The sequence below is a fragment of the Watersipora subatra genome, chromosome 11 (assembly GCF_963576615.1).
Source record: "Watersipora subatra chromosome 11, tzWatSuba1.1, whole genome shotgun sequence".
NCBI classification, from domain to species: Eukaryota; Metazoa; Bryozoa; class Gymnolaemata; order Cheilostomatida; family Watersiporidae; genus Watersipora; species Watersipora subatra.
In genome coordinates this window covers 38,901,629-38,916,485 of record NC_088718.1, presented here as the reverse complement: position 1 = coordinate 38,916,485, position 14,857 = coordinate 38,901,629, and the positions used below count along the sequence as shown (strand labels likewise).

The 14,857-nt window shown below is 35.5% G+C and overlaps 1 protein-coding gene across 1 annotated transcript in view; it reads right to left on the bottom strand.

Annotated features, from left to right (window-relative positions):
• Window positions 1-326: 326 nt before the first annotated feature.
• Window positions 327-14,857, bottom strand: part of LOC137408050 (fibrocystin-L-like) — a 40,049-nt gene continuing 25,518 nt past the window's right edge. Inside the window, exons 20-32 of the mRNA XM_068094439.1 lie at window positions 14,141-14,249; window positions 13,319-13,434; window positions 12,556-12,671; window positions 9,225-9,391; window positions 8,064-8,231; window positions 7,013-7,143; window positions 6,036-6,203; window positions 5,079-5,230; window positions 4,191-4,264; window positions 3,606-3,752; window positions 2,058-2,174; window positions 1,010-1,258; window positions 327-553 (exon numbers count right to left, since the gene is read on the bottom strand). Coding sequence (XP_067950540.1) covers window positions 327-553; window positions 1,010-1,258; window positions 2,058-2,174; window positions 3,606-3,752; window positions 4,191-4,264; window positions 5,079-5,230; window positions 6,036-6,203; window positions 7,013-7,143; window positions 8,064-8,231; window positions 9,225-9,391; window positions 12,556-12,671; window positions 13,319-13,434; window positions 14,141-14,249 — 1,941 coding nt within the window. The remainder of the gene's footprint in view (window positions 554-1,009; window positions 1,259-2,057; window positions 2,175-3,605; window positions 3,753-4,190; window positions 4,265-5,078; window positions 5,231-6,035; window positions 6,204-7,012; window positions 7,144-8,063; window positions 8,232-9,224; window positions 9,392-12,555; window positions 12,672-13,318; window positions 13,435-14,140; window positions 14,250-14,857) is intronic.

The following is a 14,857-nucleotide window of genomic DNA, read 5'->3' as shown; positions in this document are numbered from 1 at the left end:
GGTTGGGTGCATATGTTTGCATGCTTGCGATTGCGATCATTGAGAGTCCAATTCTACTACAATGGCACTTTTCTTAGCTGGATTTTATTCGCTATAGCTGGACACATTGACAAAAAAAGACAGATTAAAATTTATTATTCAAATTTACTGATAAATATAAAATTCAAATTTATTAAATTTAAATTTATTAAATTTAAATTCATTAAATTTATTATTTATCAGTAAATTTATTGAGTGTTACCACAAACACCTAATTTGCGTTTGTTGGACAGCTTACGATCTATTTACAAGTAGGCAGGTCACCTTTCCGATCTGCTCACGGGAACTTACTCAAATGAAGCAAAGCCGATCGCAGTACCAAATCGAAGTTTGATAGTGTAGGTGTCCTCAGCGAGAGGTGGAAGAGGGGCAGATATTTGAGACTCGTCTGCACTTGTCCAATTGATGGCAAGATACTGCATCTCACCTACTGAGTCCTCCAAGTAAAGTTCCACGACGTCCTTGACATCGGCTATTCCAGTAAATGTACCATCTAGAACCAAGTCTTCCATGCCTGTAGAAAATTGACAATTGATTATAAATAATTCATAAATAAATTATAAATAAATACAAGTTGGCCTTCCATACCATAGCTGCCCACAATGCTCCCGCTAAATGATGACTTGGCAAGTTCTGTCAGTGTAGCACACTGCAGAAAAGCCATGAATCTATAAAAAAACATAGCCATTGAGATAGCGTCAACTATTTTGGTCCTAGTTGAGTCCCAAAGAAAGATATGTAGGGGGTCTAACAAAGGTGAGACAACTCCCTTACTTTATTACAGAGATTGTTTAATAGCGGATTGCACAGAGAAGTTTGGACACTGTAAGGAGAGTATGAAAGTAATAGCTATAAAAGTAAAAGGTATATTTAATAGAAAGTTATAGTTATGGAGAAATGAAATAGCTGCAATAAGCTCTGCCATGAGAACTGACATACTCAGTTTTTTCTATTCTAGTGAAGGGATTACCTGAAGCCTTTGGAGTAGATGGAGAGAAGCTTGTGACGCTTGGTGTGATGGATGCAGAAAACTCAAAACAAGAAGAGCAGGTCAAATCTTGACCCATATTTGCCACCACGTCAGCGGTGCCGCTGCCTGAAGGTGTCTCACAGACTATCTGTGATGGCGTTATAGACATTACTTCACAGCTTGCGCCTCCGACAGTCACTGTGGTCCCGCTAGCAAAGCCACTTCCTGTTAAGGTTATGTACGTACCTCCTGTGAAAGAGAGATAACAGGCGATGTCAAACTATTAACTGGATTGAAATAGCTACAATGTATTTCAGAAAGAAAAGATATTCAAAACAAACGCTTCCTCACATTATTTTAAGATGATGAAACAATTTAATGTAAAAAAGTATTTATAATTAAATACATTTAATTTGAAATGTAATAATTTTAATTAAATACCCTAAAAACACAATTGAGAACTTTTAGTTCAAAAACACAAATCTAACCACCAAAGTATCAAACAGGTGAATAATCTATCTGGTTGTCTATTCCCAACTTTCATACGGGAATATCTATATTGAATTGGATAACAGCTATTTGGCATGCACTAATTTTACCAGCTGCCTGGCATGGTCTAACTTTGACATTGGTTGATTCTCACACACTTACACTTACACAGAACTAGTCGCTAACTAATAAAACATGAACTTATTTTATAAAAGCTAACGATGTTAGCAATTGAAATGATATGACCAAACTTTCTTACTATTGCCAGAACAACATTTTCCATTCGATCAAAAAAGGATAATTTTCATTGAGCGGCACAAACAAGAACTATGGGTTTACTTCTTGGTAACAAACACATGGTGTTAGTTTGACCTAAAAAAGCTAGACGAAACTGACAGTTGTCTACTAAATATAGTTCTAAGCAATACTTTAACAGTACAACCCTTGCTCTTGCACTCACACAATCCTCTAAATTCTTAGTTTTCTATATTTCTCTGTTTTATCACTATTAGCATTATTGTTATTATCTCATTATCTGCAACAGAAGCTGACATCTCACCTGCTTCACTTCCCTCGCTAGGGCTGACACTGTCCACTGATCCTGCATTGTAGTCAAAAGTTATAGAGCTATCAGCCTTTCCAAGACTGTTCACAAATACATCCACGGTGTGAGTTGCTGAAAAAAAACAGCATGGCTACTTATATAGAGCTATGGTGTCTAAAATGCTAGAAAAGCTAAACACACAAGTAAGCAAAATATTACTTGCATTTATTACAAGATAGTAAGTCAATAGCGTATAGTATCTTTAATAACAAGCAAGTAGGAATTCTTCAGTATTGTTAGCTTCAACCGAAAACTTTTTTAATTCTTTTACTACGGAATATTTGCTCGTTCTGATTGAACCAATTCATGCTAAAAAGTTGTTGCTGTCATATGCACAGCATTGTTACAGTAAAAGCTAGAGTGTCTGGCATGAAGTTTTAATTTGAAGCTTTTTAGAATCAGTAGAAAATCTTGCACAAAACTCACTGCACTTTGGAAAATAAAGAGTTATGTTTAATAATTTTTAGTTTAGTGAAACCGGCTGTAAAAGAAAAATGCTATCATCTTTGCAGTTTGACCAAAATGCTGACCCCATTCTTTAATATAAAAATGTAGTTATTAGAAATATTTGAAACCGAATCTTGAAGAATTTCACTAGCAGGAATACATTTAGGTTGTGATTTATAATTTATCTTCTCATTCATCCCTTCCATCAGTCCATTCATCATCAACAAAAAATAAACAAAATTGGGAGCTGGGATATTATGCTATAAATCCTGAGTGAAAAAAAAACTAACAGGCACATTTTTTTGCAAAATAATAATCTAACATCAAAAATTTATAGCGGAAAATCTTTAAACAGATCTGTTAACTCTTTGATTTGTGATCAATGTTTTTTGTACAGGTACTAAGGCTTTACTAAGGTGAACCGTTATAAAGACTTTTCGTAGTGAATAAGTTAAAGATGGACTTGTACATAATTTTAGTAGATTCTATCAGAAAGTATCGGTATTTTTCTATCACTTACAATAGTTTTTGATGCTTGAAGTGATTTTGCTGCCAGGATTTTTCATGATTAAAATCGACAAAAACTTGATCACGGTTAAAACATTCAGATCAAGCAACTGTGCGATTATTGGGGCAAAGGGACCGACAGAATAAAGACACATAACACTGCAACTTGAATAAAATAGCAGATATCAACTAACTACGATAACAACTAGTGACAGTTTGCACGTTTTTTTCTGAATATTTGACCCGTAATTAAGGTTTGTTGCTTTTATTCTAGAAGCATCCTGGCAGTCAAATCCTTTCAAACATAAAAAGCAATCACAAATTATAAAAAAATACTGACAATTTCTGATAAAATCCATTAAAATTTTGTGTAGGGTCATATTCAAGGATAAAGTGAAGTTATAAGTTATACATAGATAGACCGGGTCCCAGTGATACTTATATAGATTTCTAGTAGTCAACAGCCCCAATACACCAGATAATTTAATGTTCTTGAGAAAAATCATAGTTTAACTCGGAAAATCATTACGAGAAAAACCTTAACCTTACCGATAGCGCCTGCCTCTAGGTCACAGACTATCTGCGTATCTGTAGAGCTGTCCACTACACAGTTGGCATCTCCGACTTGAACGAGGTTTTCTGAAGCTGTCGTGGAGAACATAGTGCCGGTGATAGTGATTCGCGTGCCAGATGATCCTGGTAAAAAAATAATAAGGTTTTGTAATTCCGTAGATTATGATCCAGGATGAAAGCAAACCCAATGTTTGATATTCCTCAATTATTTCATCCCACCAAAGATGATGACATCTGTTAGTCAACTGATGGCCTATCTACCACACAATCTCAAGTATTTGTTAAGTTTGTACGAATTTTTATGACAGCAAATTAGTTTAAGATTTGTGTAGAAGCATTTGAATGATTTCAAAGAGTTGTGATGTGAAGATCTGTACAAATACAAAAAAGCTTATTAAAGTATTTATGGAATCCTAGGCTATGAACGCCTCAAAAATGACACAACTAGAAAAATTTTGTGATTAGAGTTCTGTCACATTCTGCTAGCAAATGCATTATGAGAGCATAAACAAGCTCTATATATATGACATGACACTCGTTGAAAGCATGTCACACGCTTACCGCTAGAAGGCGAACAGCCACTAACTGTTGGTGAGTCATCCACACTCCATGCATATGAGCAGTCTCCATAGCACCTGTAACAGCAGGTCAGTTAGCATCTTGACATTTCCCAACCACATTGATCAAGAATGACGACATTATGTCTTATGCTAAAATAGCACCCGATGTTGAAATAGGAACTCAGTTTACCATCTTCATATCAAAAATATGCTAGCGACAGAGAAGTTTGGACAATGATGCAACATTACTCTAATGTTATCAAGGTATGAGCTGGTTATGAGCTATTGTTAAAACAATTCTTTATTTACATGTGTGCTACATATAACGATAGAAATGCGCATGTCAGCGTTTGTAATGTTTTAAGAGTGACGATTGCGGATATCTTTCAAGTTAACTCACATATGCTAGTGCTAACATTTACTATAATAAAAGACAGGATGAATGTCTGTCTGTTCGAAGTAATGCTAACAGCGTTAAGAGAAAATACCTCACACAGGAATGGAACTCATGTATTAGGCTCAAGTTAATTAATTTAATTAATTAATTAAGTTTATCCATGAGCTATACCCCTCCACAACCCTACCGATTCACTGAATTATTATGTACATACCTATTACCCGTGATGATCTCTCACGGTGCACAGGACTGCCAGTGTACTGGTGTATATAATATACTAGCATATATAAAATACTGTCATGTATAACATGCTGAAGCGCACAACATGGTATCATATACAACATGCTGACGTGTACGAAGTGCTGGCATACATGTGCTGCCATGTATAACGGGAGCACACAGGAATCACTGAGAACTAAACAAGCACACATAAAAAACAAGCATGACTATTTCTAGGATGTCGATTTGTGAAAAACCAAAAGCTTCACTGACCTGGCATTGATGTCATTGATGGCAACTCTAACTTGGGGAGTTGTCTCCACTGTTGCAAACATGTCGCCTGGAATGGGGTCATAGAATATATGAGCGTCATTTTTCGTCAAATCAATCATCGCATTGTTTCCACTCAGACCTGCTCCATCAACCTGTGTGTAAATGACGATCATACATTTTATCAGCAAAACCTTTATGGTTGGAAAACATTTAATTTTTTAGTTCTTTATAGATTCCGAATCAGAGCAGTTTATGACCCGCCTACCCTTAGGTAGATAGCTGAGACAAAACTGACACAATGTTAAAGGTATCAGCTTGTAGATAGCCAATTATTGCGTAAATCTTCTTTACTTTAATAAGAGCGTCTGTCCAAAGTCACACTACTAGCGTTAGGAAAGCTTCGGGTTTGGAGGGGGCGGTGTAAGCCCACCCCTCTTTAATAAGAGCGTCTGTTCAAAATCACACTAATAGCGTTAGGAAAGCTTAGGGTTTGGAGGGGGCGGTGTAAGCCCCACCCCTCTTTAATAAGAGCGTCTGTCCAAAGTCACACTAATAGTGTTAGGAAAGCTTAGGGTTCGGAGGGGGCGGTGTAAGCCCCACCCCTCTTTAATAAGAGCGTCTGTCCAAAGTCACACTAATAGTGTTAGGAAAGCTTAGGGTTTGGAGGGGCGGTGTAAACCCCACCCCTCTTTAATAAGAGCGTCTGTCCAAAGTCACACTACTAGCGTTAGGAACAAAGATTGCAATTTGCAGGAGTTGCACCTGGATATTCGGAATCCAAAACAAGCGCTACCAACTGCACCATTCAATCACCTTCCGGCAACAGGAATGAACTATGCGCATAGTTATTACACCTAATGATCTCTCCCTGCGCATGGAACTGCCAGCGAACTAGCAAATCTAAAATGAGGTACTAAAAACCAACTACTAAAACTAGCCAATAAGAATTACACTCACAGTTAGCGATGGAATGTTGCCTCCAGTTGTTTGCGTGTATTCGAGATCATAGATGTACCCATAGCAGCTACCTTCACGGGTTACTTTGACTTCACCAAGAGCGTGGTCCTGAGCAAGGTGGGTCTGAACAGTGGCAGCTTCCACGTCGGCATCAAAAGTGCCCGTATACTACAACGGAATGACATATAGCCCAACATTTTCATGATTCACAATCATCCCATTGACAGCAGCTAGTCATTAACTTGTGGATTCAGTTGGGCTGTTTTTCTGTATTTCTCTATCCTGACAAAATTGAGTTTTGAAGAGTTTTAAAATTAAATTTCCGATTTCTTTGCTTTGAACAAATTAAATGGATTGTGTAATCTCTATACCAGCTAATTATTTACTGTATAACATTGTATGTACTGCATGTGGCAACAATATTGTACATATTATCAAAGATAAAAATCACTGATGCAGAGCAATTATCAGTTTAACAATCTATGCAAGTTTGCAAAGTTAAGGTAAGCACGAGCGTGTCTCAGGTGTTGCCAGTTTTGTATATGGATACAAAAAAGGATGGACTATAACTGGATATCAATGTCAAAACCAAAACGTACAATTCAAAACTTATTGAAAACTTCTTGGAACAAATAACTTAATTCAAATTAGGTGTGAAAGCCAAAAGCAAGCAATTATACTTTGGGCTACCAAAGGTAAACTTTGTTTATTTTAGTGCGAGGTGATGAGATACTGTGTGTACAAAAACCCAGTTGAAGTCAAAATGTAACCATGTGTTTTTAGGTTCAATTTCAGTTAGAGCCCACCTATATGAAAGTGAGCTTTTTTGCCTTCTCACCAAATCCTCGAGTTTCAATACTGATGAAAGTATAATTAAAACTTATTTGTTACAACACGTTTGTTCAACTCATATAAGTTGTAACAATTTCATCCCAAAAGGCACACGTTTACTGCTGTCAAAGTAGAAAGCGACCTACAGAATCAGAGGTCAGAGTCCATGTGCCCGTCACCGGTGGTGCTGCCTTCAGAGATCTATCAACTTTCAATGTCGCACCGGAAGGCCATTCATCGCCACTGTCCCCGAACGTGACAGATGATGAGCCAGTGCCTAAAACAAAAGCATATCAAGGTCACCAAAAGTATCAAAAATGTGAATGAGGCTAATCTACATTTTGTCACGGCGAAGTTGAATTTTGACGAGAGAAATAAAATATTTAGCGCTCCTAAAGACTTCTGTTGGAGCAGCTTATGGTCATCTAAAGATTTGTTTATGACAATATAATGTCCAACTCATAGTTATGAAATTGCAAAATGATGATGAAACTGCTAATGATGCAAGAATTTTACAAACTTCATACAGCAAGAACCTTTTTATACTTTGATTAGTGTTAAAATCAAAATTAGAGTTGTCTTCTTTGATTTGTTCTTTATAGAATGGTACACTCCAATTCTGCTGACTACAAATTTCATCGCTGTCTGGACCACATTTTACATTGGTTTGTATGTGAAAAAGTTAAAAAAATTGCCGTTTTTATAATTAATTGCAGCTAAAATTAGTAAATTTTGCTTAATAATGTTTTTGTAATTTGATATGTTAGATAGACACAATTAGAAATGCAGCAGAAATAGGAAATAAAACTTTTTGACTTTTAAACTAATGCGATAGTGATATAACAATGCTCATTTAAGTGCTTGTCAATGTGTAACTGAGAAAATTAGATTCAAAATAAATGCAAAGCCAAGCGGTTTTAAAATATTCCACAAGAACCTTACTCCAGATTCAAACAACTCTCTGTTCCAAAACTATTTGTATAAAATTTGTAGCCTTACGTAATGGTCAACCTTTTTGTACAATGTAGCAGACTTCTTACCACCTGTGGCTTTTCCCAAAAATGTTGCATAAATAACATATACCTTTTATAAAAATTAAAATAAAAACTGCAATTCATTGTTAGGTGTTACATTTAGAATATTCCAGCTCTTACTTGTACTTAGTACAAGTACTTTGTACTCTTACTCAGAACTTACCTGTACTGCCTGAGAGCTGAGGTGCGTTGTAAGCATCAAACATCTTAAAGTTGTTTGCGCAGTTATAGGGGGTGATGCTGAAACTGAAAGAGTTGGCTGTCTCATTCATGACCACTTCGATATCCGGCACTCTCGCTGTGAGGGGGACACGCCTGTCAGTCACAACAGCTACAAATATTCATGTAGTCATAATTGGCAGGCAATGCAGGTATAAGTCAAAATTGGGAGGTGATGCAGGTATAAGTCAAAGTTTGCAGGTGGAGCAGGTGTAGATCAGAATTGGCAGGCAAGGCAGGTGTAAGTCAGAATTGGCAGGCAATGCAGGTGTAAGTCAGAATTGGCAGACAATGCAGGTATAAATCAGAATTGGCAGGTGGAGCAGGTGTAAGTCAGAATTGGTAGAAGAAGCAGGTATAAGTCAGAATTGGTAGAAGATGCAGGTATAAGTCAGAATTGGCAGGTGATGCAGGTATAAGTCAGAAATGGGAGGTGATGCAGGTATAAGTCAGAATTGGAAGGTGATGCTGGTATAAGTCAGAGTTGGCAGGTGAAGCAGGTGTAGATCAGAATTGGCAAGTAATGCAGGTATAAGCCAGAATTGGTAGAAGATGCAGGTATAAGCTACAAAGTAACAGGTTTTATAGACAGTTTAGCAGAATAGCTCAGTAGATCAGTGAATGGTGCCCAAAAGGTCCTCTATGAACAAGCTATGGCTATGTAAACACTGACGTTTACAATAAATTAATATTTTTGTGAATTGTACTTTGCTAGACTCTAGTAACAATACATTATATATAGGCTACATATTTCCATGCAGTCATAAATTATATATGAATCGTTCAAATTGCAGCAGAGAGAAGCTTAACCATTCGTTACACCATAATGATAAATTTATACAATCCCCTTTATACCATATACAAAAAATATGTGCTTTGTTTATAATGCTTCCTCTGGGTAATAATTCCATTGGATAGTAATCAAATGAAAGTTATAATTTACTTATTTATGCAAAAACATATTATTTTCACTAAAACCTATGTTAAAAATTACAACAAAAAAGTTGATCAAAGAAAGTTAAAAATTTATTATTTCATATTAAAAAGAAGCCAACTTACGACACGTTCTAGAATTTACTATACTAGGTGAACCTAAAGGACTTACTTTCGTTAAAGAGGGTGGTCTGCGTGCCAGCAATGACTACCTCATCTACCCAAATATCATTGTGTGACCATCTGTAGACCTCAAAGTCAGTGAGTTTGTAATAGTCATCATCGGGGTAGTAAGTCTCAGCATAGTTGAGAAGATCGATGCACTGATAGAACCACTCACTAAAATACAGGAAATAATAATCTTTAGCAACAAATTCTCAACAGTAAAAAACAGAAATCGAGAAATTCTACAGAAAGTAACATCCGTTTGCTTACCAAGATGGTTCAACGATATTATTCTCAAGATCATCTTAGTAGACACACATAAGATAAAATATCCTAAATATCTTGCTTAAAGTCACTTTGATGGAAGACTCATGTGATATCACATCTTAAATAACCTGTTTAAAGGTTGACTTGCAACAAAATTCACATTACAGTTATTTGGTACCAAAAGATTTACCATGTCTAACTCTGTTGTGTTGTAAGTGCCACATATGTGGAAATTTGATTACAAGCTCTTAAAAGCTCAAAAAAGGTTCAAACACACTAAGCGTTTTTATCGCGTGCATCATGAGGGCGGAGACATCGCTGGTGTGTGCCTAAACACACTTGAGCGATTCACTAGCAAACGATAACGTGAGCAAGTACATTCACAAACTGCCAATAAAACTTTGTGCCAATAATTTCATCGGAGTTGCCCCATGACCAAACAAGAGCGAAGCGATTGGTTGGGAGATTTATGATAAATGCACATGTGCACACAACACCCGAAAATTATTATTCAACAATGAGACAAACCCTTGTATCAAAGTTTCATCAACAAATTTAACTATCGTTTTGCAGAGTCGTTAAAGTATAATAACGATACAAAACACATACCAACCTATTTAAATATGTTACCAAGTCTTTGTAAACCGTCGGCATTATCTTAAAACTTACCCATCTGATTGGATTATACACAAATTGACAGATTTATTTGGACAAAAATCGTTATTAAAACTTGCTAAGCCTCACTTTTATCAAAGTTAAGACCCGAAATTGAAACGCCGAGCGACAGGGAATAGAACGATAAAGTATTGCGCATTTCACGAAAAAAAACTTGCACATTTCACCAGTCTATAGCATTGACGAATTGCCAAAGGTTTTTGTAATTAACAAAGGAGTACTGAAATCGTTTCATTTTTGCCGATTTCGAAGTATTTGACATTTTAGACACATTTGAGTACTTTGGTATTCTAACTGATGTCCAACGCAGTGTAAGTAAAGGAAATGACGATGATATTTTTTTCTAACGATTCTTATGAGATTACGATATTTAATTATAAGTTTGGATATTCTTCTTGAAATTGTTAGCTAAGACGTTTTGAAATGTAAACAAAATTGTGCATGGGTTTTATATTATTACTGCATTACTATTACTAAGTTTGGATATTCTCTTTGATAGTTCTTGATATTGTTAGCTATCACGTTTTTAAATGTAAACAAAATTGTGCATTGGTTTTCTATTATTACTGTATTACTATATTAATAATATTGGTTATTCTAATAATATCAGTGCATTTTACTTCTGATATTGGCCAATATTGCATTTCTCCTAGTGCAGGGAGAGAGATATAAACATATAATCTTTTCCTTTCATTATTGCTGTTTGTTGTATATAATACCCACACCCAGTACATTACAGCTACCATTGCAGTTATCCTATTGCACTGCAGTGCCATTTGACTGCTAATATTGCATTTTTCAACCATCGGTACCCTTTCTCTTTTCAATATCACTTTGGTCGTGGGCTGTATGACAGTAGAATTTCTAGTTAATAAATTTAGGTAAGCCAATATGATGCTGTCTAGGCAATGACATAAACAATTTCCACTTTTGTTATTAGGCTTATCTCACTTTCACGGACTGTACACTGCAAGAAGACATATACGAAAAAATGATTTTTGTATTTTTAACAGTGATATTTTACGATTTTTATAGATAGTTTACCTTATAATAGTTTTTTATATTCAATATATTAAATATTTACTAATCTCAAGATGGTCAGTCTGCTGCTAAATATTGGCTCCAAATGCTGGTTTTTAACGAGTTTTTTTAAAAAATTTTTGTTCAGTATTTTGTGCAGGACTGAAAGTACTTTTATTAAATATATAAACAATTCCGTGATCGTTCTGATGATGTTTCAATCGTAACAAAATAGCACAATTTTGCAGCTGTATATTTGTGAACATAGATAAGAAGCAATTACCCGCCATAAAAATGCATTCCTGGGTAAACCAACCAATCGAAATGCATCTAATTAGTGATAAAGTTGTGATAAAGATTTTTTAGCATTATTGCTCTGCATGAGCTCGCTGAGCAAGTTCTAGCACAGATTAGCACCACGCAGATTAGCACCACCAGATAGCGCAGATTCTGACTTATCTGGCTTATACCTGATATTGCGCCAAATATCGTCTAGTGTGTTTTCACCTTTACCAATTGGGCCACATGAGCTTCATGGGTTCATTAGGTGGTATATGTCGTTATGTGAGTGCAAATGCGCTACCGCTATCCGTTATGGAGCAACGTAACGGCGCAACATCATGGAGAATGGGTAGCGTAATTTTATGCGCGCTCAATCGTAAGAGCAAGTAGTTAGATCTTATTAATAAGCTTACTCAAATTAGCCATTGGCAAGGTGCCAGGCTAATGGCAAGTGGCAGGCAACTACATTACCTCTCATTGTTTGTAAGCTAATTTTTAATGCCTGTGCAACGCCAAACATTCTGCTAGTATATGTATGTACTATATATACTATATATATGTATATTACTTTGTTGGCAATTATTTCATTTCAAAAGGAATGTTTTTTAAATTATTCATAAAAGGAAAAATATATCTTAATTGGGTAAAAATGGTAACAACATACAACTACATGACAAAAAATTAACATACAAAACGCCAAAAGGTAATTTCTGCATTACTCATGTAAGTGATGCAAATTTGATTCGACCAACCAAACCAATTTATTAAGTTCTTCATCAAGCTTTTTTCATAAAAAGCAAACTTAATGACTCAGAAGAATTTAATTACAAAATAAAACGTAATTGCCATTTGGTTAAATCGCATTTGAGAATATGGAATACTACTGCAAACCAGAATTGAGCAATACATAACATTTGTTTCGATATATTTGAGACAGTTTAAACCTTACTTATAATTAGTTTTAACTTCAAGATCAACATCTATAAACAGAGGAAAGATTACTCCAAGTTTGACCGAGGATGTGAAATCATATTTCATGCTCTTGTTACCCCCCAGTGAATGAGTAAAAAAAAGGAAAACAATAGCCTACTTACGTTCCATCGTCGCTCTGACGGAAAGTGTGTTCTATATAGATGTTGGTGTGTCTTACGTTTGTGCGGATTTTCATCCTGATAAGATCACGGAAAACACCGCGATAAGCAAAGCAAATCTAAAAAAAACAAGATGGAAAAATTCTGTCACTGTGAATATTGACATTTTAAATATAGGACTTTAAAATATATTTAGTATTTATAGTCATAAAAGTGTAACAGTGTACATCAATGACAAGCAACCCATTGTTCTTACCTTTTCCATCCCCTGCTGTTGGCATAATATTGACTCACTTTATGGTGAAACAAGCTGCAATATTGCTAGCATAGAGAAATGTACTTCGGAAAATTTTAATTTTGATATAACCAAATACATAGGTTTGTGTTATGTTTTATCAATAACCATACGTTTAAGCCAAAATTTACAGATAATATACTTAAAATTTTGAATTAATTCTTTTTCAGATATTTGAAAATGAACATATGTTTACAACTGCTCAAGTCTATAGCTGCAAGCATAGACCAAATCCGCCTTTACCTTGGAAATCTTTCATTATGAGTTATTTTACACTTCTTATGGAAACATTTAAATATCTTTAGAAAATTTGTCTAGTCTGAGTTCAGAGAAAGCAGAACTTTCACCTGAACGTCTGAATATTACTAAATATTTGAAACTACACTGCCTTGAACTAGAGACTTGAATTAAAAAGATTTGAAACGGAAAGACTTGAACACGAAAGACTTGAACGAGAAAGACTTGACTTACGTATCCTTTATAAGTGATGTCGATGTCGGAAGAATCATAGAGCCTGCCCACATTCTTTCCAGAAGCCCTGCCACAAAATGGTTCCGACTCTACGTCAATAATTCCACCCTTATATCCTGCGAAAAAATGAATTTATTATGACAAACATTCGACGGCTTGAATAAGTTTTAAAACTAGTTTTTTTTATATCAAAATGGTTATGATGGGTAATTTACAGGTAATGACAGGTCATGACAGGTAAGGTTCAGTTATTCATAAGCTGTAATTAGACAGATCTTGGCTAAACAGAAAAAGAGACTGGGTGTGTAGATCAGCACTTTCTGAATAGGGTTGTTCAAGGGGTGCAAAAATCAATCGTGAGGGCGAAGAAAACCTTTTTGTCATTGCATATAAAATTATACCGCTATATAGAATTTTTACTGATTTTATTTCGTACATTCAGCAATGCTCATATTATTTAATGTCTAAGATTAAAAACATTCCAAAAGAAAATCAATAATGAGTTTTCAGAGAAAATGATCCGGTGCGTTGACACCTTGAAAAGGAACTTCAAAAGGACCTCTGCAAGTATTGATGTTTAACAAAATTAAACGTTGAATATTTAATTTTGTTGAACACGACTTCGAATGGCATGATATGCAACTTTTATAACGTGGTGTCAACTATATTGGAACTTTTGTAGCCCCTAAACGCACTTTGCGCTGTTCATAATTCATAAAGCCAAAATGAATTCTTGGCTGGAGTCAGTGTCTGGAGTCAGTGTTCTTAACAAAGAAGTAATAAACTCCGAAGCTTGATAACCAACAGCTAGAGAGGGGGTACCTGGAGAGCTTCGTGACTCATGACCTTCATAGAACCATTTCCCTGAGGCCCCATCTCCTATGCTTGGAGGGCATTTGGCAGAGAATAAAGAGTTCACCGCCTCCTCCATCTAAAAATAAAAACAGTATGTACTGTAGCGAACAGATTAACAAACCGATTGCGCCGATTGCGCCAAGTTGCACCGATTGCGCAACAAAATGTTAGTGGCCAACAATAAAAACTACTTTGATTTGACTTCAATTCTATGGACTGTGACGGCAGTCAGCTGAGTGAGGAGAAAGTTTAGTAGATTTTATCACAAGGTATCGATATTTTTTTATTATTTGCTATTATTTTTGATGCTTGAGGTGATCTGACTGGCAGGATGTTTCAAGATTAAACGTTTCAAGAAAAGTTTATTGCGATTAAAACGCTCTGAAGAGAAAGGCGTGCGAAATGATGTCACTAGTTGTTATCATTTTGGTAGTTGATATCGGCTATTAAAAAGTTACAGCGTTACAGGTCTCTATTCTGTTGATCTCTTTACAACTATAAACAGCATGATCACACTTTCATTTGATCACAATCAGAGTTTTTGCGACTTTAATTTTAAAAAATCTTGGCAATCAGACAGCCTCAATCATCAAAAACCAATCACGAATGATAGAAAACTACTGATACTTTCTGATAAAATTTACAAAAAATCTATGCAAGATCAACTTTAATAGGATATCCTTT